Raw genomic sequence first — 23,543 nt, 5'->3', positions numbered from 1 at the left:
ATTAATTAAACAGTTTGTTTTAGTACGGATGACTTTATTGATACTTAATCTTGTAAAACTTTTCACATTCATTTATTATATGCACATTGCTTTGAAATAGAATGGATCGGCAAAAGTCTCTTGCAAACCAAACGAACTTGAACTTCAAGAGAAATACCAGGCTCACAGGTGAATATTGGCAGTCCAAACGTTTTGCTTTACTGACATCTGCTGGCGAAAAAACAAGAAGTTCTTTTCTTCCGGGTTGAGCATTTGTTTACCATTTTTCTTCTTCCTTCTTCTATTTTTTTATTGTTTAACTTGTTTTATTGTTTTTCTCGCCTTACAAGCCAAACATGTTTCCACACACATAACACACTTTTTCCTTCCCACAGTCTCAGATTTAATTTTTTTGATATGTTAATGCCATTTGACAAAACAAATATAAAAACACAGTTTTAACCTTTCGGATTAACTAGCTGTGCTTACAGTTACTGGTTTAAATTTCGTATTTTTGAATTTTTAGAAGCTCGGCTTTTAGGCAAAAACAGACCATTATAGTGTAAGAACAGTGTAATCAGTTTAAAACAGCACTACTTGATCAGCAGAAACTGAAATGAAGTAAACAATAAAGTAAAAGTAAAAAAAATATATATTAAAAAGTTCTACAACCTTTTATTAAAAGCCCAGCTTTTCCAAAAATGATTGTAAAAACTATCAACAGATAAAGACTGTTTTCCAATTATCCAGATTGTTTAAAAATGTATGCAGAGAGTGCTCCTGTTGTTAGATGTCTTCTTGTTGTTGGAACTTAGCTTTCACATGATGGCTGCCTTCATGAACTGAAAAATGGAAACATAGATTAATAACAAACACATCTGAGTCAAATTGAATTATATCATTACAGAAAGTATAAAATAATCAGAATGTGTCTAATCACTGTGAAGACACCACAAATGTCAGCGTTTTAACCAAAACAGCCACTAATAGCAAAAACAGATTCCCACGTTTGCCCTGTTGGTGTCATGGTTCCACCCTCAGTTTCAATCCCTGACCACCAGAGGGAGCCCTCGCCAGAGTTTTAACCTTGCTGCTCCCTGACTACAACCCCCATCAGCCACTGCCATTGCTTCCTGTCTGCACAGCTGGTTTCTATCTTCATCAGTACCATCCTGCATTTAAACCCACCTCAGCCACTTGTTCAGTGTGAAGTCTTGGTTTTGCAGACAGTCTAAGCAGTTAGTCCTTGTTTGTTCTACCTGGTGTCTGACCTTTGCCTGAATCTCCTCATTTTTCCTGCCTTGCTCCTAGTTTTGACCTTAGCCTGTTTTTGACTACGCCTCTGCTTGTTCCATGCCTGTTGTTTCATTGCCATTAAATTCTATGGTTGCAAATGGATCCAACCGCCTCTGCCTTTTTATCACAGTAGGTTCATCCATTAGATGCAGTCCCTGGTTCATACCATTGATTTGACCTGATTTCTAAAAGTATTTAAAACTTACCTGCTCCAAAGAGAAGCTGGCTACGTGGCAGTTACACGGCAAATCAAGCAAATGGGCCTGAAAACGATCTGAGACAGGAAACACCCGTAAATCAGCTGATTATTAATTAAAAAACTACTTAAAATGTGCAAAATAAAAGCAGGTATTTTCTTTTTAAACTGTATTTAGATACAGACAGGACAAGTTTAAAGTTTCAAGATTTGTGGGGAAAAGAAAGTGAAAAGATTGATTACCTTTGAGAATATAAAGTTTAGTCAATGCTGCCATATAATCATCATAGTCGATCCCAGTTTTGGAGTCTTGCACAGACCACAGAGCATCAAACGTTTCCCCATCCAAGTTAAAATCTGCATTGAATAAGATAAATCTTGAGAGTAAATAAAAACTGCAAAAGATTTTTGCAAAAATGTGGCAAAAAGTTTTGAAATTCTAGGTTCATAAGCACTTTAATACCATGAGCAGCAATGGCCTTCTTCATCTGGATCTTTGTGACAGCAGGATTCCTGCTGTCGTAGTTCTCTGCATACTCCCTCCTGATAGCAGCCACAAAGTGCTCCAGCTTCAAGAACTCCATCACATCCAGGTCTCCTGACTTGTTTCTCTAATAGAGCTGGTTAAAGAGCTTTAACTTGTTTTCAAATACATCATAAGAAAACATAAATACATAAGAAAACTTACTGGTTTTTGACATATTTTGTTAGTTTGCTTGTGCTTTTTATTTTAAAACAAATTTTAGTATCTGTTCTGAATTTGCACATTTAGTTTTCCCTTTGATGCATATTGATGCAGATAAGCAGCAAACCACTTCCTCTCCAAACTGACTTACTTTAGCATCTACTTGAAAGCAAAAAAATGTGATATTTTTTTCCATTTAGCTGTAAATAACTTTAAAATATGTTAAAAAAAAGTTTTTTAAATCTAAAAAGTATTTTCCTCTGTATTTATATGTTAAGCTCCAAATTTGAAAGGATACATCCATGAGAGTCATGAGCAGCTGGGCAGTCTTCAGCGTCAGCGCTAAATGTTGATCAAGAAGAAAAGGCGGTCCAATTTTTTTTTTCATTTAAGAGGTGGATACATTTATTGAAATAGACAGAAAAAAACTTACATTTGCCATGAACTGTGTAACCACCAGCATTCAGTTTGTCGAGAACATCTTCAGCACTCAGCATCTGGAAATGAGAGGAGGCTTTCTTTTAGGATGAACAATTCAGCACAATTTTACAAAGTGATGCAAAAATGTTTCTGGTTAATTACCTTCATTCTGCTGTTCTCCCGTGACTGAAAAAGATAAAGGAAAAATGAAAAATATATATATATATAAAATAAATCATCATAGCACATGTTTATTACTCACAGAAACACAGTTTTCCTCTGGGTATAAGTGACACTGCAGCTCATCTGGCCAGGAAACCCCAAAGTTGACAATCAAACCTTCACAGTCCCGCTTGGCTTGTTCGCACAGTGACCTGCAAGGCCGCTGCAGCTGCCCCTCCACACACTGCGGGGCGTACACCCGGCACAGGAAGAGCCGTATGTCTGCCGGACACACAGTCTGCACTATGGAGTTAAAGAAGGACATCTTGGTGACCGCTTCTCTCTGACTTGTGTGGCCCAGAAGGTTTGGAACAATGGTCTGGTTGTAGGACAAGCCCTGGCACATGGGTATCGTGATGGGTTCACAGATCCCTCCGCTGCTGCTCACGCCGAACTGTAGAAGCAGAAAAATTGCCACTTTTAGGAATGATTTTCTTTTTTTTCTTATTGTTTGTGACCTTTTTGATCACAAGCTTTTAAAGAAATATGTTCTGTTCTTTAAAGATCTACTCGATCATCTTTTGTTTGATCTATTGTAAAAGTGTTTCCATGGTCTTTTAATTGTGATTACGATGTTTTTAGCCAAAAACAAAAAACTGTGTTGTTTTTTTAAGACATGGTTTCTGCAGAGCAGCAATAATTCATTAGAAGTTTTCTAAGCAACCCCGACCCCCTTTCCCTTCCCTTTCCTATTGCTGAGAGATCACAGCAACAAATATGCTTTTTTTTCCCAAACTTCATTTTTTTGTCTGCAAATGATTCACAACAATTTGAATCAAGAAATACTCTGAAATGCCATTTTTGGGCTTACTTTTGTTAATATAAGTCAGAAAAATACAACAAGAACATATTAAAAATATTCAATGGAATAAGTCTTTAAAATCCGCAGAACTGAACAACTTTTTAAAAAGGAAAAGTCAAAAGTGGGCAGAAACCTTTACACAAGGTGTTAGCTAATAACAAACAGTACTTATAAAAATGTTGATTTATATCTGATTCATAGCTTAAGATAACTTTTCAATAAAAAATAATTTCCAGTAAGGATATAATAATGCTACAGGCTTGACTCTTTCACATGTACAGACAATCATAACTGAATTCACTTAATGAAATAAGAAAACTCTTTTAGATTCAGAAAAATATGATTAAAATTAACATTGTATTACACAATGCTTAGAATAAAGATTTATGGAGCTCCGCATGTAATTTAATATTAAATTTGATTAAATGAATATAACAAAACACAGTTCAGTTCCAAACATGTCAAACATTTAAACCTAAAACCCCCTGAAATTAAATAATCTGCTTTTCCTAATATGACAGTTTGATCTATCATTGGGGAAAGATCCATCAGTTAGATACATTAGTTACAAAAGTGGGATGTGCCTACCTGTTCACAGTATTCATTTGTAAATGCTTCACATTTGAGGCCTTCAGGCCATTTGTAGGAAAACCTGTTCAGCACCGGCTCACAGCTGGATCGCACTTGCTCACACAGCACCCTGCACGGACTCTGAGCTGCCCCGGACACACATTTAGGGAAGAAGGCGGAGCACAGGAAGGTCTTTATATGAGGGGAGCACCCCAGCTCTATTAGGGGTGTAAAAGTGTTAATTGCCTGGTTTGCTTCTTCCTGCGTTGCATGGCCAAGGATGCCAGGTATCACCGTTTGAGTGTACGGCAGGTCATTGCAGAAAGAAGATGTGATGGGCTGACATGAGGAAGGAGTTTTTTCAAGAAATCTGAGGGGAGGAAGCTTAAAACATAAAAATATATTTGTAAATTATTTCATTTTAATGTTTTTTCTGACTTATTTTCCTGACTTAAAAACTGCAAGCTTACCGTTTCACAGTACTCTGAGGTGAATGCTTCACAGTTCAGAGCATTAGGCCACGGAAAGCCAAATTTTCTCATTAGTGGCTCACAGCCGGAGCGTGCCTGCTCACAGAGAGCTCTGCACGGAGCTTGACGTCTTCCTGATACACATTTAGGAGTGTAGACAGAGCACAGGAAAGGCTTCAGATGACGGGAGCATTCCACTTCAACAAATGGGACAAACTGATGTACTGCTAAGCCAGCATCTTCCTGGGTTTTGTGGCCCAGAATATTTGGCATGATGGTTTCAGTGTAAGGCAGGTCGGCACAAAGAGGAACAGTGATTCTCTGACAGGTGGTTGCTGGGACAGTTGGTTTGACTGGGACTTCCTGAACCTGAAAACACAGATAATTTAACAGAATTGGTGTTTACTTTTTTATTAGAAAATAAATGTATTTTATTAGAACCCAAACCACCTTTTGCAGGACTTTCCAATTTAATCCCTGATGTTTTGACTCCTTATTGAGACATCATTTGTAAATGCGAACGACAAGCAAAAGAAAAGTCTGCAATTCCTTTTTATTATTCGTTACATTGAAGCTAAAAATAAAAACAGTCTCAGAAAATATTTTCAAAGAATTCAATTAAATGATTGAATCAATCATTTGCCTCGACTATTGGGCAGAATTCTCACATTTAACTGAAAATACCAAACTACTTCTAAAGCTTTGGTTTCTTTTTTTCAGTTCTTTTATTGATGGCATTTCAGGTTTAATGCTGTTAGTTTGTGACTTGTAAACCTGCAGATTCTGCAGTAGACAAACCTGGTTCAGGATAATACTACATTCAAATATAAAAACAAAAACATTAGATTTTTGTTAGTTATTCAGTCCAAGTGCAGAGATTGTGCAGTCACGTTTGTGACTTAAAGAACTATATTCATCATTAAAATGAAGACATGACACTTACCTGCGCACAGTTTGACTCTGGTAAGGATTCACACCGCAGTTTCATTGGCCATGACAGCCGCTTTGCCTTTAAGACAGGCTCGCAATCCTTCTTGACCTTCTGACACAGAGCTCTGCACGGTTTCTTCCGGCTGTCGTTTTCTGAGCCGCATTCCGGGACAACCACACGGCACATCACCGTGGCGATATGTGGCGAACAGGCCGTCTCCACAATCTGACCAACTTGCTGCAGCTGATATCCCAGGACTCCGGTGGGGTGGGGGGTAGTAGAATACCCCAAACCTTGACAAAAGCTGGCTGTTACCGGCTTGCAGGTTGTCCTGTCATCTGTCCGTGTTCTTGCCGGCTGCGGAGCCTGCAGCAGAGAAACAACCAGCAGAAACACATGCTTCATGGCTCTCAGAAAAAAGGGGGGATAAACTGAATTGTGTGCTGCTTTAAGTGATGGGAGGAGTGAGAGTTAATGAGTAAAGTTTGTCTAAATAGAATGCTGATTTATGACGTCTACTGTGGTCGTGAAACAATAGGATGCTCAGCATGTTGTGAAACCAAGCTGACCTGAGAGCAGAATCTCCGAAAGTCTGTATAAATGGTAAAAAGATGTGAGGCATAAATAACATGTGGTTCTGGTTGTGATTTTCCCAGGAATGAAGATTTCTGGATAAAGCTGGCACCATAAACTGGGTTGACGGAAAGTGGTTTAACAAAAGTCATATTACTGGAAACGGAAGATGTAATGACGATAAAAAAACAGATGCAAATATTGATCATAGAGATAATCTTTAAAACTTAACATACAAAATTAGTGGTAAACTTAATAATCATCTCACCTGCTCACAGGACTCTGTGGTAAATGTCTCACATTTCAAAGCTTCAGGCCACTGTAGGCCGAAGTTCCTCATCGATGCAGCACATTCTGACTTTGCCTGCTCACACAGTCTTCTGCATGGAGGCTGTGCTCTTCCTGACACACATTTGGGTGCATATGCAGAGCACAGGAAAGGCTTCAGATGAGAGGAGCATTGTCCTCTAACAAGTGATGAAAACTGTCTCATCGCCATGGCAGCTTCATCCTGGGTTTTGTGGCCGAGAACGTTTGGCATGACGGTTTCAGTGTAAGGCAGGTCAGCACAGAGAGGAACAGTGATTCTCTGACAGGTTGGTGCGGGGACTGGTGTGACAGGTCGTGCTTCATCCTTAAAGCAAATTAAGAAAATCTATTAATGATGGCAAATCCATCTGATTGATTAAATTTTCTCTTAAAAAATTAAAGTAACTTTTTTTCTCAGAAAAAAGTCAATTGCATTGCCAGTAATTTAGAAAGTTATTACAATGCATACACACACAAAAAAGACAAGACAGATCAAAGGTACACTAACCTGCACACAGTCAGACTCTGGAAGATTTTCACATCCAAGTCTCATCGGCCAAAACAGCATTTTGTCCCTCAGGGTTGACTCACAATCCTTCTTGACCTTCTGACACAGAGCTCTGCATGGTTTCTTCCGGCTGTTATTTTCTGAGCCACATTCCGGCACCACAACACGACACATCACCGTGGCGATATGTGGTGAACAGGCCGTCTGCACAATCTGACCAATTTGCCTTAAACTGAATCCTTGGACTCCGTCGGGATGGGAGGTAGTAGAGTACCCCAAACCTTGACAAAAGCTGGCTGTTACCGGCTTACAGTTTGTCCTGTCATCTGTCCGTGTTCTTGTCTGCTGAGGAGCCTGCAGCAGAGAAACAACCAGCAGAAACACATGCTTCATGGCTCTCAGTGATCCCAAAAAAAGAAGTAATAAAATTAATTTATGTGGTGCTTTAAGTAGTGGGAATAGCTCCAGTTAATGAGTGAAATTTGTTAATTTAGAACATCTGCTGTCTTGAAACTATAGAATTCTTTTCATGTTCTGAAGTCAATCTGAGCAGGAGCTCCAGTTGGGGAAAGTCAATATAAATGTTGATTGGATGTGAGGCATAAACAACATGTGGATTTGGTTGTGATTTTCCCAGGAAAGGAGGTTTTTGTATGCAGCTGGCATCATAAACAGGGTTAGCTGACAGTGTTTTCACACAGGATTTTTTTTTACTGGAAAGAGAAACTGAAGATCCCATCACATTAAAATACACAGATGCAAACTTTGATCATTCAAAACTCTAGTACTATTGAATAAAAGTCTAAAACTAGCCATTTTCTCTAACTTACCTGTGACAGTCTCAGTAAATATGACCAGACTTTTACTTTTTACTTTTGGAATTCCCGTGCTAGCCACGAGTCACAGTCCTGGTCTTTCCCAGAGTCTGGGTCCATTGGGATACACCTAGAACCCCTCCTCAGGAAGGGGCAGAGAAGGCATCCAGTACAGACCAGATGCTCCAGCCACCTCAGCTGGCTCAAATTGAGCCTTCTCAATTTGAGAAGCATGGCCTCAAACTTGGTGAGACTGACCCTCATCCCATAATCCTCTTCAAAAACCTGAACAAGTGTTTGAGCTCTTGGTTGGAGGAAGTCAAACAAGACAACATCACCTCCAAAAAGTAGAGACGAGATCCTACCAAAAGTCCTCAAACCAGACTCCCTCTGACCCCTGCCTGTGCCTAAATATTCTGTCCATAAAGATGACAGAATACTCTGAACTGTTGTTCACCCTTTAAAACCCCAAATAATTGTCAAAGACAAATTCATTGTCCAAAGGTGAAGAGACAGGACAGTCTCAACTACCAACGAAAACTCCAACACTTGGCAAATGAGTTGGGGGCCCAAAATTAAGCCCACACCAACCTGCTGCCTCTCCCCACGAAAAACTTCAGAATCATAGACAGTCCAACCCCTCTCAAAGGATTGAGTTTCAAAGACAAGGAGTTGCTTGGAGGTTAGCCTGACTATATGTAGCCAGAATGTCTTGATCCCTTGCAAAAGATTTGGGCAACCAAGACACCTAAACCGCATTGCATTGGCCCCATAACATTTATTACTATTATATTATTATTTTTTATTAGTATTTTTTGTTGCTTGAAATAAATCAGAACAAAAAAGTTGTCTGCTTACCTGCTCACAGGACTCTGTGGTAAATGTCTCACATTTCAAAGCTTCAGGCCACCGCACGCCGAGGTTCCTCATCGATGCAGCACATTCTGACTTTGCCTGCTCACACAGTCTTCTGCATGGAGGCTGTGCTCTTCCTGACACACATTTGGGTGCATATGCAGAGCACAGGAAAGGCTTCAGATGAGAGGAGCATTGTCCTCTAACGAGAGAAGAAAACTGTCTCATTGCCATGGCAGCTTCATCCTGGGTTTTGTGGCCCAGAACATTTGGCATGATGGTTTCAGTGTAAGGCAGGTCAGCACAGAGAGGAAGAGTGATTCTCTGACAGGTTGGTGGGGGGGCTGGTGTGACAGGTCGTGCTTCATCCTTAAAGCAAATCAAAAAACAAATAGAAAACATTATTAGGGGTATATGTATCTAAATTATTGCATTTTCACTTAAAAACAATTTAAGTAACTTTTTTTTTTCTGATAGAAAATAACTATTTAACCAATCATTAAGAATATTGTTCGTCTGCATTCACTTTCAGAATAAGCTTTAGTAGAAATTTGACACAAAGGTTAACTAACCTGCACACAGTCAGACTCTGGAAGATTTTCACATCCAAGCCTCATTGGCCAGAACAGCCATTTTGCCATCAGAGTGGACTCACATTCCTTCTTGACCTTCTGACACAGAGCACTGCATGGTTTCTTCCGGCTGTTATTTTCTGAGCCACATTCCGGCACCACAACACGGCACATTACTGTGGCGATATGTGGTGAACAGGCTGTCTGCACAATCTGACCAATTTGGCTTAAACTGAATCCTTGGACTCCATCGGGGTGGGAGGTAGTAGAGTACCCCAAACCTTGACAAAAGCTGGCTGTTACCGGCTTACAGTTTGTCCTGTCATCTGTCCGCGTTCTTGTCTGCTGAGGAGCCTGCAGCAGAGAAACAACCAGCAGAAACACATGCTTCATGGCTCTCAGTGGTCCCACTAAAAATGTGGGAATGAACTGATTTGTGTGCTGCCTTAAGTTGTGGGAGAAGTGTGAGTAACGAGTGAAGTTTGCTCAAATTGAATGTTGATTTGGAGCATATGCTAAGGTCATGAAACTATAGGATGCTTTGCATGTTATGAAACCTATCTGAGTGAGCTCTGGATGGAGAAAGTCGATATAAATGTTGATTAAATGTGAGGCAAAAACAACATGTGGTTTTGGTTGGAATTTTCTCAGGAAAGATTTGTTTATATAGCTGGCACCATAAACAGTGTTAACAGAAAGTGCTTTTACAAAGCTTTTTGTTTTACCGGAAAGAGAAACTGAAGATCTCATGACATTAAAAGACACTGATGGAGATATTGATCATTCAAGACTTATGCACCACTGAATAAACGTCTGTCTGTCCAAACTTTTTATCAGTTTTCTCTTGCTCGCCTCAGGCAGTCTAAATAAAGATGACAAGACTTTTACTTTCCTCTGCCATTTCCACGAGGACCTCTGGGAAATCCAAGGCCAGTCGAGAGTTGTACTGTGTGCCCTGGGTCTTCCACAGTTTCTCTATCCAGTGGGAAATAGCCACCCCACCTCCCCAGGAAGGCCTCCAGAAGGCATCCAGACCAGATCCCCCTGCCACCTCAGCTGGCTCATTTTGAGCCTTCACATTTTGAGAACCATGGCCTCAGACTTGGTGGTTCTGACCCTCCTCTCATAATCCCCCTCAAAAAACCCCAATGGATGTTTGAGATCTAGGTTTGATGAAGTCAAACTAGACAACATCATCTCCAAAAAGTAGAGGAAATCCTGAGGTCCTCAAACTAGACTCCCTCTGATCCCTGGCTGTGCCTAGATTTTCTTCTCACAAGGATTATGAACAGAACTAGTTATCGAGAGCAGCCCTGCCACAGCCAGACATGCACTTAGAAAAGGTCTGATATATTGTTAGACTGTCTCCATGTGAACCAAACTTCTGCTCCAGTGATGAAGGGATCAGGCAGCCCTTAATAAGTCTTCCTGGATGCCATTCTCATAGAGCACACTCCACTGGGCACTACTGGGGGCATGTATGAAAGCATACTCCCAATCCTTCAGACACATATAGACTGGATGTGCAAACTTCCACAAAACCTCAAGCTCCCTATAGAATGTAAAGCTGTTTCAGGACTAAGACATAACCTTACTTTTGTTTCTAAGTCTGAGGTTTGACTATCAACTGATCTGTCTTCTCCAATACTTTGACTTTTCCAAGAAGGAAGAGAAGTGTGAACCCCCCTCCTAGAAAGGGGAACCATCACCCCTATCCACCGGTCCAATGGTATTGTCCTTGATTTACACAAAATGCTGTAAAGGTGTGTCAGTCAAGACAGTTACGAAGCATTCAAGGACTTAAGGTACTCAGGGTGGACTTCATCCACCCCCAGCCCTTGCCACTAACTCTTTGAATAACTTGATGACCTCTTCTTGGACAGCCCTACCCTAGAATTTCCAACTTCTGCCTCCTGAACAGAAGTTGTGGTTGAAAAAATATTTTAAACATTCCTTCCATTCATTGACAATATCCTCGGTCAAAGTCAACAGCTCACTGCCTTTTCTGTGCGTGGTGCCTGCAGAAAATGTCTTTTTTCTTCTGAGGCACTGTGAGACTTGCCATTATTTCTTTAAGGCCAACCGATAGTCTTTCTCCACATCTTAACCTAACTCTTCCCAGGGTCAAGTTTTTGTCTTCACAACAGCCAAGGCTGCTGCTTGAATAGACCTGCTTGGACTGCTGGTATATGTAAGCTGCCTCAGTACTCCATCCAAAAGCTTGGTATGTCTCCCTCTTCAGTTTGACAACATCCCTTACTTATTGTGTCCATCACGGGTTTGGGGGTTTTCTCGGTAATATGCACTAAAAGGAATGCAGCAACTGATCCAAACAGCAAGAGAGATAAAAGAGGTGGAGAACATGGTCCACATTCACTCAAAATCCCCAGAAAACGTATTTGACGTTCTCTCTTGCTGAGAGTTCAACCAAAATTCTCAGCAATGTCTGGCAAGCCCACATTCTGACTTCCCAAGTTTGTTCCCTGCCTGCAGATCCAACACATCATCATGTAGTTATTGGTAGACATCTTGGCTTCTCTCTTAACCTGGGTGTCAAATACGCATGGCTGGAGGTCACCTGAAATTACTACAAAGTTGACCATTGACCTGGTGTCTTGATGCTACTTCCACTGATGAACATCTTTGGGTTAGAACAGGGTTTTTGCTAAGTACAAAATGGGACAAGCACAGAAGTCCAACAATCAAATTCAGATCAGCATATATATTCATATAGAATCGAAGAACTACAGTAGTTAATATCAAATTCAACTAAAGGCTTCCTGCAGTCACACCCTTCCAGATGTCACTAGACGTTGAATTCACCCAGAAGGTGTAATTGAGTGTGACGGACCTCTCCGCACTCGCGTGCTCAGCGCCTCCCCCCCAGGCAAATGCACATAGATCGGAATTTTGGACTTTATACACATTTGCATGGATTTTTCATTGAAAAGGTCTGCTTGAATGCACTCCGACGCAACCGGCGTGTAAGCACCCACAAACACACTGCATGCGCACCCGCCCGCGCTTGCGCTAGGTGAGTACGCAGGCCAGCCAGAGAAGACGGGGCTTATAAGAACTAATAAAAAAAAGAGCACGGCTTTTGGGAAGGAGTCTGAAGGGATAAAGTCACAAAGTTAAATTGCCACCCATGTTGTGACGTTAGATTGGTCAAAGCTGCAGTAAAGTTGCGATGATGTGATGTTGCAAGATGTGCAACTAATTGTGGAGTTTGCTTGAATTTCCGTTAATAGCTGCAATTGCAATATCCCAAAATCCTGGAGGGTCTAATTATAATAAATGTATTAGTATTATTTATTGATGCTTAAAATAAACCAAAACTGGACTGCTTACCTGCTCACAGGACTCTGTGGTAAATGTCTCACATTTCAAAGCTTCAGGCCACTGTAAGCCAAAGTTCCTCATCGATGCAGCACATTCTGACTTTGCCTGCTCACACAGTCTTCTGCATGGAGGCTGTGCTCTTCCTGACACACATTTGGGTGCATATGCAGAGCACAGGAAAGGCTTCAGATGAGAGGAGCATTGTCCTCTAACGAGAGAAGAAAACTGTCTCATCGCCATGGCAGCTTCATCCTGGGTTTTGTGGTCGAGAACATTTGGCATGATGGTTTCAGTGTAAGGCAGGTCAGCACAGAGAGGAAGAGTGATTCTCTGACAAGTTGGTGGGGGGACTGGTGTGACAGGATGCCCTTCATCCTTAAAGCAAATAAAATAAATACATTATGAGTGGCATTGGTATCTTATTAATCTAATTTTCTTTGATAAAAGTTTAACTGTTTTTATTTTTGACGGAAAAAAAAACAACTGTTTGGCTAATTGTTTCGAGGGTTATTATTCTGCATCCACCAAAAAAAGAAATTAAATAAAATACCATGCAGATATACCTTTCTGTTTAAAAGTAAAGTTTTTATTTACAGATTTTAAATGAAACTTAAATAGAAATTTGACACAAAGGTTAACTAACCTGCACACAGTCAGACTCTGGAAGATTTTCACATCCAAGCCTCATCGGCCAGAACAGCCATTTTGCCATCAGAGTGGACTCACATTCCTTCTTGACCTTCTGACACAGAGCTCTGCACGGTTTCTTCTGGCTGTTATTTTCTGAGCCACATTCCGGCACCACAACACGGCACATCACTGTGGCGATATGTGGTGAACAGGCCGTCTCCACAATCTGACCAATTTGCCTTAAACTGAATCCTTGGACTCCGTCGGGGTGGGAGGTAGTAGAGTACCCCAAACCTTGACAAAAGCTGGCTGTTACCGGCTTACAGTTTGTCCTGTCATCTGTCCGTGTTCTTGCCTGCTGAGGAGCCTGCAGCAAAGAAATAACCAGCAGAAACACATGCTTCATGGCTCTCTGCGGTCCCACAAAAATGGGAGAATGAACAGATTTCTGTGCTGCTTTAAGTGGTGGGAGGAGGAGTTTGATTTAAAGACTAAAGTTTGTTCGAGCTGAATGTTGATTTGGAGCATATGCTAAGATTATGAAACTAAAGGATTATTTGCATGTTATGATGCCAATCTGCAGAAGCTCTGAAGGAGAAAGTCAACTTAAATGTTTGACTAGATATGTGGCAAAAACAACATGTGGTTTTGGTTGGAATTTTCCCAGTAAAGTAGGTTTGCATATACCCTGTATACACAGGGTTTAACGGAAAGGGTTTTAACTAAGCTTCTTGTTTTACAGCAAAGATAAACTGAAGATCTCCTGATAAAAAAACACAGATACAAAAATCAATAATTTTAAAGTCATGCACTGGTGAAGAAAAGTCTGTCCATCCATGTATTCATCAATTTTCTCCTGTTCATCTGGAACAGTCTCAGTAAAGATGACCAGACCTTTACTTTCCTTTGCCATTCCCTCTATCTTCTCTTGGAATTCCCATGCCAGCCGAGAGTCATAGTTCGTGTCCTTGTCTCTGCCCAGTAGGACACATCTAGAACACATCCCTAGAAAGGTGTGAATAAGGCATCAAGATCAGATGCCTCAGCTGGCTCCTATCAATCTTATGGAAAATCCATTATTTTCTGATATTTCCCCTGTTGATTGAGCTCCTCATTGATCTCTATGAAAACACCTAAATACTCTTAGAAGAGAACTGACTTTGGCCATTTGTATGTAGGACCAGGTTATTTCACTCTTGACTCAGTTCTAATGACCACAGGTGAATATTGGAGCAAATATTGATCTGTGAATTGTGTTTTGCTGGCTAATTAAGCTCGCACCCATGATGGATTGTCACAATGACTGGAGGAAAGTGGAGGCTGCTCCAATCCACTAATTTTCTGTTGATCTCACGCTCCAATCTTCCCTTATGCAGTGGTGCTAACCCTCATCCCATTTACTTTAGACTCCTCCGGAAACCACCCCAATGGACTTGAGGCCCTAGCTGAATTAAACCATCAGGAAAACATAGTTTGCAAAAAGTAGAGAGGATGATAGAGGGAAGCCCTTCTGGAGTTCAACATGAACAGTGAGCGTGTCAGGCGTACTGCCGGTTAAGTGAACCAATTTACTGCTCTGGCCATTCAGGGAATGGATATGGCCTTACTAAGGGCTATCCAGTTCCTAACAGCCCTTACTAAGGACCCCCATACTCACAGAGCACATTTCACAGGACACAACAGGAGATGCAGCTGAACACCCCTTTCAAATCAACCAAACACGTATAGACTAGATAAGCAAACTTCCACAAACCCTTCAGCACCATTAAGAGAACGTAAAGCAAGTAAAATGTTACACTACTACGAGGGAAACTGCACTGTTGTACCTGAATCTGAGGTTTGATTATAAGTTATCTTCTCCAGTACAGGGAGGCAGGAGTCGGTTCCCCCTTCTTAAAAAGGGGAACCAATACCCCTGTCTGCCAGTCCAATGGCACTGTCCCTTACACAATGCTGAAGGGACATGTCGGCAAAGACAGTCTCACAGCTACCAGAGGCTGAAAATAATCTGGGTGGACTTCATTCATCCCCAGCACCTTGTCAATACATTTCCAACTACAAACAATGCCTTTAGCTTGGGTGAAGGACAATTCCACCCCAGAGTTCTCATAATCTGCTTCTTCAACAGAGGGCATGTCAGCAGGGTTAAGGAAATCTTCAGTCTTTTTTCCACGGCCTGACAACATCCTCAATTGAAGTCATCAGCTCCATGCCTCATATTACCAGTTCCCATGGAAAACTGCTTTTTCCTCCTGACAGGCCAAAACTTTTGTCAAAATGTCTTTGAGGCTGACCGATGGTCTTTTTCCGTGCCCTCATAAACTATGTCCCATGACTGAATTTTGTCTCCACAACAACTCACTGCACCTTGCTGAGACTGGTGTCAACTGCCTCAAGAATCTAACAACCAGGCTTGGTAGGACTCCTATTTCAATTTGATAATATCCTCTACTTCTTGTGTCTCCCACTGGGTTTCAGGCTTACCATTGCAACTAGCACCAGAGGGAATGTGGCAACAAATCTGAGCAGGCGAAGAGGCAATAGAGGTTGAGCAAATGGTCCACTTGGGGGCGGCTGTGGTGTAGTGGTAGGGCGGTCGACTCCTGATCGGAAGATTGCCGGTTCAATTCCTGCCTTGCCCGCCCATGTGTTGAAATGAACACCCCTTGGGTGTAACCCCAAATTGCCTCTGGTGGGAGGTTGACGCCAGTGTTCGGCAGCTGAGCCACCACCAGTGTATGAATGTGTGTGTGAATGGGTCTGTGACTGTGAAGCGCTTTGGGAACTCAAAGGAGGGTAGAAAGCGCTATCCAAAGTAAGTCTACACCAGCCTGCTGTCTCCAGAATCCTAGACAGTCCAACCCATCTAAAGAGATTGAGTTTCAAAGCCCAGGAAATCCTTGGAGATGAGCCTAACTATACGTAGTCAGTATCTCTTGACCTCCTGGCAAGGCTGAGGGTTCTTCCCTGCCAGAGGGATGACATCCCATGCCTCAAAAATCAACTTGGATGACCTGAGGTTGGGCAGCTTGCCAACGAGGCACCTAACTTTGCCTGCCACCCAAACCATATTCCATTGGATTAGTTATTATAGTTTTACATTATTTTTATTATTATTTATTTTTCTGTGAAATAAAGCAGAGTCTGTTCACTCACCTGCTCATAGGACTCTGTGGTAAATGTCTCACATTTCAAAGCTTCAGGCCATTGTAAGCCGAAGTTCCTCATTGATGTGGCACATTCTGACTTTGCCTGCTCACACAGTCTTCTGCATGGAGGCTGTGCTCTTCCTGACACACATTTGGGTGCGTATACAGAGCATAGGAAAGGCTTCAGATGAGAGGAGCATTGTCCTCTAACAAGTGATGAAAACTGTCTCATGGCCATGGCAGCTTCATCCTGGGTTTTGTGACCCAGAATATTTGGCATGATGGTTTCAGTGTAAGGCAGGTCAGCACAGAGAGGCATGGTGATTCTTTGACAGGTTGGTGGAGGGACAGGTGTGACAAGGTTACCCTGACTCTGAAAAAAAGATATTTAAAGAAAAACTTACAATTATTAAATAGTTGTTACCACATATTCAATTTAAATTCCTATAACAATGCATTTTGGCAGACTAAGACTACATTTAAGAAATCAGGAACAACAGCACAAACCAGCTCACATTTTTTTATCTACCATAGTCAAAATTATATCTTTTTCTATTTTCAGCTATAGCAATCACCAGAGGTAGAATAAAGTAGAAATTAGGGATCGGAAATCTGGCCCGATCACGTGGTTGAGGACTCGATTGAAATCGGACTCCTTTGTCCGATCAGGATCGGATATTTCATTATTTCTCATTATGATCAGAGCTTTATATTTCATCTTATTACTACGGATAAATACTCCACTACAAGTCTCCATGTCATGAAAAGATCACAAAAAGTCATTACCAGAAAACGCAGCAGAAAACGGCAGCTCAAACAAAGCTAGCTAGAAAGCTAACTTCTGGGACCAATAACTCTTTTAAAAATGCTTTAAACTGACACCAAGTGTCTCTATTGGTTTGTCCTAACATAAACAACAACCTCTGAAGGCATTTCAACAGAAAAAGTTTTTGTTTTTTAATGTGAAGCTCTTTGTGCTTCAGGCAGACGGCTGCACAGCAGCTGCTAACTGCTACATGCTAGCGCCGTGATTTAACTCCTTAGGACCCGAGCTGTCCTTTGATATGCCTGTTTTTATTTATCTGACAGAGAAATAACAGTTAAAAAAAATTAACTACTTTGGTATTAAAACCGAAAATGCGATGTCTTAAGAACTTAAAAAAGAAGCACATAATATTAAAATTAACTAAACAAATAAAACTAATAAATCCAAACTAATAATGATATCAGCTATTTATGAACACTCATCAAATTTTATGCTAAAACAAAGTCATAATTTATTTTTAAGAATTTTAAATGAGGACAGGAATCACATTTGGTCAAAATGTTCGATAGCTCTAAAGATGTTAAAGGTAAAGTCACTAAACTTTATCACATGACTAATTATCACTTATATAACAAGAACATATTTTTTTCCTAGTTTATATTTGCTGTATTTTTATTTGTTTATTAAAACTACTTCACAGAAGTGTTCTATTTAAGTTGTTAATGATAAAATAAGGTTAATGAAATATAAATAAGGGAAAACACAAATATGTTTCTTCAATTTATTCATGTTTTAAATGTCTTATAAAAGTATCGGATCGGGACTCGATATCGGCAGATACACAAAATCAAATGACTCAGAATCGGATCGGGCCCAAAACCAATTGATTGGGACATCCCATGTAGAAATAGTCTAAAAGAAAGTGTAACTTTCAAATAAACCTAATGGAAATCTAGGAAAAAGAAATGTATCAAATAACCTTGACATTTTTCTGATAAATAAAGCTCTTTCAAGTACACTAACCTGGATGCAGTCAGACTCTGGCAGATTTTCACATCCAAGTCTCATCGGCCAGAACAGCCATTTTTCCCTAAGAGTGGACTCGCAGTCCTTCTTGACCTTCTGACACAGAGCTCTGCACGGTTTCTTCCAGCTGTTATTTTCTGAGCCACATTCAGGCACCACAACACGACACATCACCGTGGCAATATGTGGTGAACAGGCCGTCTCCACAATCTGACCAATTTGGCTTAAACTAAATCCTTGGACTCCGTCGGGATGGGGGGTAGTAGAATACCCCAAACCTTGACAAAAGCTGGCTGTCAGTGGCTCACAGGTTGTCCTGTCATCTGTCCGTGTCTGCTGAGGAGCCTGCAGCAGAGAAAAAAACAGCAGAAACACATGCTTCATGGCTCTCAGTGGTCCCACAAAAAATGAGGGAATGAACTGATTTGTGTGCTGCTTTAAGTTGTGGGAGGAGTTTGAGTTAATGAGAGAAGTTTGTTGGAACTGAATACTGATTTAGGATGTCTGCTGGGGTCGTGAAGCAATAGGGTACTTATGGTGTTTTGAAGCCAATCTGAGTAGAAGCTTTGGATCGAGAAAGTCAATAAATGTTTATTAGATGTGAGGCACAAACAACATGTGTTTTTAGTTTGGATTTTTCCAAGAAAGGAGGTTTCTGTGTTTTCATAGCTCTCACTGGTGACGCATAGTGAACTGCCCTGTTTTTTGTCATGCATCTGCTCAACCAACTTAACATTACCTGTACAACAAAATTGGCGAGCAATATTGGAGCCATCCAGATGTACAGTTCTGAGGCAGATGTCAGCTCAAAGATGAGGAAGAAAAAGGCATACGGGGATCTAATTGTTAAAAAATGGATGCATCAGAATGGAGCAGAGCAGGGAGCTTGTGCCCTATAGACTGTTCCTTCCTCTTTATTTGAATGAATAAAATACTCAGAAAGGCAATTATAAATGCAGTTTTTCTTTATATATTTTTAAATCACATAATAAACGCCACAAAAACATGTTGAACACAATTAAAACAACTATTATCAAAATTCGTCTTTAACACAACCTTTGGAGCAAACTGGTATCACACATGTGGTTATCAAGATTACAAGCATACAAGCAGATACATCTGTCACCAAAATAGGCAAAACTGTTGCTCTTTTATAATTTTCCTGATTTACACCTCAGAGTCCTGTTGACAGGACTCTGAGGTGAATGTTTCACATTTCAGTTCTTCAGGCCACTGAAAGCTAAACATTCTCAATAGTGATAAACAGCCGGAGCGTGCCTGCTCACAGAGAGCTCTGCAGGGAGCCTGACGTTTTCCTGACACACATTTAGGTGTGTAAACAGAGCACAGGAAGGGCTTCAGATGAGCGGAGCATTTTATTTCAACAAGTGGGTAAAACTGATGTACTGCTGAGCCAGCTTCATCCTGGGTTTTGTGGCCCAGAATATTTGGCATGATGGTTTCATTGTAAGGCAGGTCGGCACAGAGAGGTACGGTGATTCTCTCACAGGTTGGTGTTGGAGGAACTGGTGTAACTGGAACCTCTTGACCCTGGAAATAAAGTAATAAAAATAAAGCACAGCCAGTAAATAAAGTATAATCCTAAGATTGTAAGAAAAAGTGTTAACCAATTATTCAAAGGTTTGTTTATTTTTTCAGATTCCTTTTTGGAAAATCCATATGTCTCATAAGAAGTGAAGATCCACAGCTGAACACAGCCCACCAATGCTTCCTAAAGTAAAAGTCATTGGTTCAGTCTCCACCTACTATGAACACCTATAGGTCTAAAGTTCATGTGAAGAAGGCATACCTTATTTCTTCCAATAGTGGCCGCTCTATGATAGGTGCCTATCTCCAATAAGCACCAGGTCTAACAAGTGCTTGTTCTATTAGACACTGTTAGTAGCCGGGCTCCACCCCTTGTGCTATCCTTGGCATGTTCACATCAAAGTGGGGTCACCTGGACCCCACAAGACAGGGCTCTGAATTTGTTTTTCAATTATTGTTTTTATCTTCAATGGTGTCTGTGGCAGACAAAATCCTGTCCACCGTTATCCACCATTATCCACCTTTGTCATGGGAGTGATCACACATCAATATAAGGGTGGGGTCATCTGAATCCCATTAGAAAGCACGAGGGTTAAGATCTGCCCATCTCGGGGTCAGGGAGCCAGGATTTCTAGGGTAACGGTTTATGTAATTAGCTAGAGTAGCATGCCCACAAAACACTCATTTGATTAAGCTTTTCAACTTAGTGTAGTGTCAAATGCCAACAAACGTTCTGGAGAGGAATCTGCCCAACATTTTCAAGTGGATCTTAAACTTATTAAAGAATGGTGAAAGCAGATGGCTGACATGGAGAAGATGGCAGCAGAAAAATGATCTACAGCTTGCAAACGATTGTCTGGATGAGGCACAAAGGAAGTGAGCGAAGAACTTTTGTTAACATGGAGAACTGAGCAAAGACGACAAGCTGCGCGAGTCTCCAGGAAAAGGATTTGCACTAAAATCAAAAAGATTTTTCATACAGATATTGATGAGGCTTCAAAGAGAAAAGAAATGTTGACTTAACAAATGTATGAAATTCCATTAGCTATTGCTCAACTGAAGGACAACGATGGCGCAAAAAGATCTAGAACAAGTAATTGACAAGCTGGTCTTTTTTTTCATGTGGGTTTCCAAAAAGCAAACTGCAGATGGAATTAAGGAAGGCAAAATCATGTCAATGTACAAGATATCTGCTTGGTTTGACATGCCTTGATCTACAACAATCGAACAAACACTGTCTCCAATAAACGCCGGGCTGGTTGCCAAATTTTGGGGAAAAACACTGGGGCTACTATTGGAAGATATACATTTTTCAAAGAAAATGAGTTACCCTACCTGTTCACAGGACTCTGAGGTGAACCCTTCACAGTTCAGTTCTTCAGGCCACTCAAAGCCAAATCTTTTCATTAATGGCAAACAGCCGGAGCGTGCCTGCTCACAGAGAGCTCTGCAGGGAGCCTGACGTCTTCCTAACACACATTTAGGCGTGTAGACAGAGCACAGGAAAGGCTTAAAATGAGGGGAGCATTCCACTTTAACAAGTGGGTAAAACTGATGTACTGCTAAGCCAGCATCTTCCTGAGTTTCATGGCCCAGAATATTTGGCATGATGGTTTCAGTGTAAGGCAGGTCAGCACAGAGAGGTACTGTGATTTTCTGACAGGTTCCTGTTGGGAGAGTTGGTTTGACTGGGACATCCTGACTCTGAAAAAAAGATATTAAAAATGCTTAAATATTGATTAGGTGTTCACTAAATATTATATTTCTATTTCATAAAATTGTGTGGGAAACTAATGCTCCACAATAAAGAAATTAAGATCTTTCATGGTCAAAGTTCTGTTTTTTTTCTTGTTGCAGTGACAGCAATTTCTCAGAAGGGGTATAAAAAAAGACTTACAAAAACTGCAAACCTACTATAGAGTCGCCCTACCTGCTCACAGGACTCTGAGGTGAATACTTCACAGTTCAGAGCTTCAGGCCACTCAAAGCCGAAATTTCTCAGTAGTGGTTCAACGCCAGAGCGTGCCTGCTCACAGAGAGCTCTGCAGGGAGCCTGACGTTTTCCTGACACACATTTGGGCATGTAGACAGAGCACAGGAAAGGCTTCAGATGAGGGGAGCACTGCAGTTTAACAAGTGGGTGAAACTGATGTACTGCTAAGCCAGCATCTTCCTGGGTTTCGTGGCCCAGAATATTTGGCATGATGGTTTCAGTATAAGGCAGGTCAGCACAGAGAGGCACAGAGATTCTTTGACAGGTTGGTGGAGGGACAGGTGTGACTGGAAGCGCTCCATCCTAAAAGCAAAAGAGAACATTCTTAGTGATGACTTTTAAACCTGATTGACTAAAGTTTCCCTTGAACATTACTCAAGTTCTTCTGTCATTACAGTGATTCTCTGACAGGTTGGTGAACCCCATGTTTCTCCTGCTGATTATAGGTGGATGCCAGTGAATGGTGCTGTGAATGTAGAGCATTTTGGACCTCCTAAAGAGGTAGTAAAGCATTAGATGTCAGGGGCCATTTACCAAACTAATCCCAGAATGTGATACTCTACCTTTACTCCACCCACATACTGAGCATTGACTCCCTACATGGCCGTGTGTTGACCCCCCTTTTTTACTGCCTCTACACCCATACTGCAGTCCAGCCCACAATGGCAATTTAACAAGTCCATTGATGATTCCATAGTGGTTGGACTCATCTCTAAGGCTGATTAATCTGCCTACATAAGGGAGGTCCTGACGCAGTGAACCTGCTCCTCATAGAACAATCCGCCTCTAAACACCATATACAGGATATATATATATATATATATATTATCTGACTGGTTGGGGCTGTTGTGACTGGAAGCTCTTCATTCTTAAAACACACACAAAAAAAAAATCAAGGTATCTGAAAGATAGTTCTTAAAGTAGGCATACACACACACATACACAAAGCTAGCAAACAAACATGTAAGGATAGACAGACAGACAAATGGACAGACAGACAAAAGAAACAAACAACATAAAAAAGATAACTGCAGCTTCAATAGGGTACAACCTAGTGTCCTGGTTGAACCTGTCCCTAGCCCGGTAAATACAGAAGGCTGGAAGAGCACTCACTATAAAACTTACAAGACATAGACTTATTGATAAATGAGTCACATGATGATAGCATGGCTTGTTGTGCATGTTAGGGACTTGGAGGGATATGACGACCCAAATTCTCAACACACTCCAATCCCCCCATTATTGCACCTGCTCCCCATAGTGGTGCTAGCTAAATATGGGCCTGAACGTGGTGTTTAATATCAACTTTTACATAAATTTTAACAGAAAATTGGCATTCAGGAACTAATAAAGCGAACTAGAAACTTTTCAGACAAACAAATCTCTTTCAGGTACACTAACCTGCACGCAGTCAGACTCTGGAAGACTTTCACATCCAAGCCCCATTGGCCAAAACAGCATTTTGTCCCTCAGGGTTGACTCACAGTCCTTCTTGACCTTCTGACACAGAGCTCTGCATGGTTTCTTCCGGCTGTTATTTTCTGAGCCACATTCCGGCACCACAACACGGCACATCACCGTGGCGATATGTGGTGAACAGGCCGTCTCCACAATCTGACCAATTTGCCTTAAACTGAATCCTTGGACTCCGTCGGGGTGGGAGGTAGTAGAGTACCCCAAACCTTGACAAAAGCTGGCTGTCACCGGATTACAGTTTGTCCTGTCATTTCTCTCAGTTTCAGTCTCCTGAAGACACAGCAGCAGACACAGGATCAGGAGCACCCGGTTCATTGTTCTCACTTCTCCCAAACACAGATCTGAAGTCTTTCGCAGACCTAAGAATGTTTTGTGTGTGCTGCTCCACAAGAGGTGGAGAACAAACCAAT

General features: G+C 41.2%; 2 protein-coding genes across 5 annotated transcripts; both read right to left on the bottom strand.

Moving 5' to 3' along the window:
* Positions 1-19: 19 nt before the first annotated feature.
* On the bottom strand, positions 20-18,897 carry LOC112143791. 4 transcript variants are annotated; one of them, XM_024267992.2, is made up of 19 exons: positions 18,114-18,897; positions 16,332-16,697; positions 13,189-13,542; positions 12,555-12,920; positions 9,204-9,557; positions 8,635-9,000; positions 6,962-7,333; positions 6,413-6,778; positions 5,584-5,937; positions 4,641-5,009; positions 4,189-4,554; positions 2,839-3,192; positions 2,739-2,762; positions 2,590-2,653; positions 2,455-2,498; positions 1,935-2,082; positions 1,715-1,828; positions 1,482-1,549; positions 20-821 (listed from the first exon to the last, which is right to left on the bottom strand). In XM_024267992.2, exons 1-19 carry the CDS (start codon positions 18,498-18,500, stop codon positions 798-800), a joined length of 4,860 nt encoding a protein of 1,619 aa, XP_024123760.1. In that variant the 5' UTR covers positions 18,501-18,897; the 3' UTR covers positions 20-797. The 4 variants fall into 4 exon arrangements, with proteins under 4 accessions (XP_024123760.1, XP_024123763.1, XP_036071594.1 ...); XM_024267995.2 differs by having other exon boundaries at positions 6,962-7,315; XM_036215701.1 differs by lacking the exons at positions 9,204-9,557; positions 12,555-12,920.
* A 169-nt stretch (positions 18,898-19,066) lies between these two features.
* On the bottom strand, positions 19,067-23,543 carry LOC112143792. Its single transcript, XM_024267997.2, has 4 exons — positions 23,059-23,543; positions 21,595-21,960; positions 21,000-21,368; positions 19,067-19,667 (listed from the first exon to the last, which is right to left on the bottom strand). Exons 1-4 carry the CDS (start codon positions 23,446-23,448, stop codon positions 19,284-19,286), a joined length of 1,509 nt encoding a protein of 502 aa, XP_024123765.1. The 5' UTR covers positions 23,449-23,543; the 3' UTR covers positions 19,067-19,283.

This window comes from Oryzias melastigma, linkage group LG16 (genome assembly GCF_002922805.2).
Source record: "Oryzias melastigma strain HK-1 linkage group LG16, ASM292280v2, whole genome shotgun sequence".
NCBI lineage: Eukaryota > Metazoa > Chordata > Actinopteri > Beloniformes > Adrianichthyidae > Oryzias > Oryzias melastigma.
Note: the sequence above shows the minus strand (reverse complement) of the source record. Positions and strands in the feature narration are given on the sequence as shown.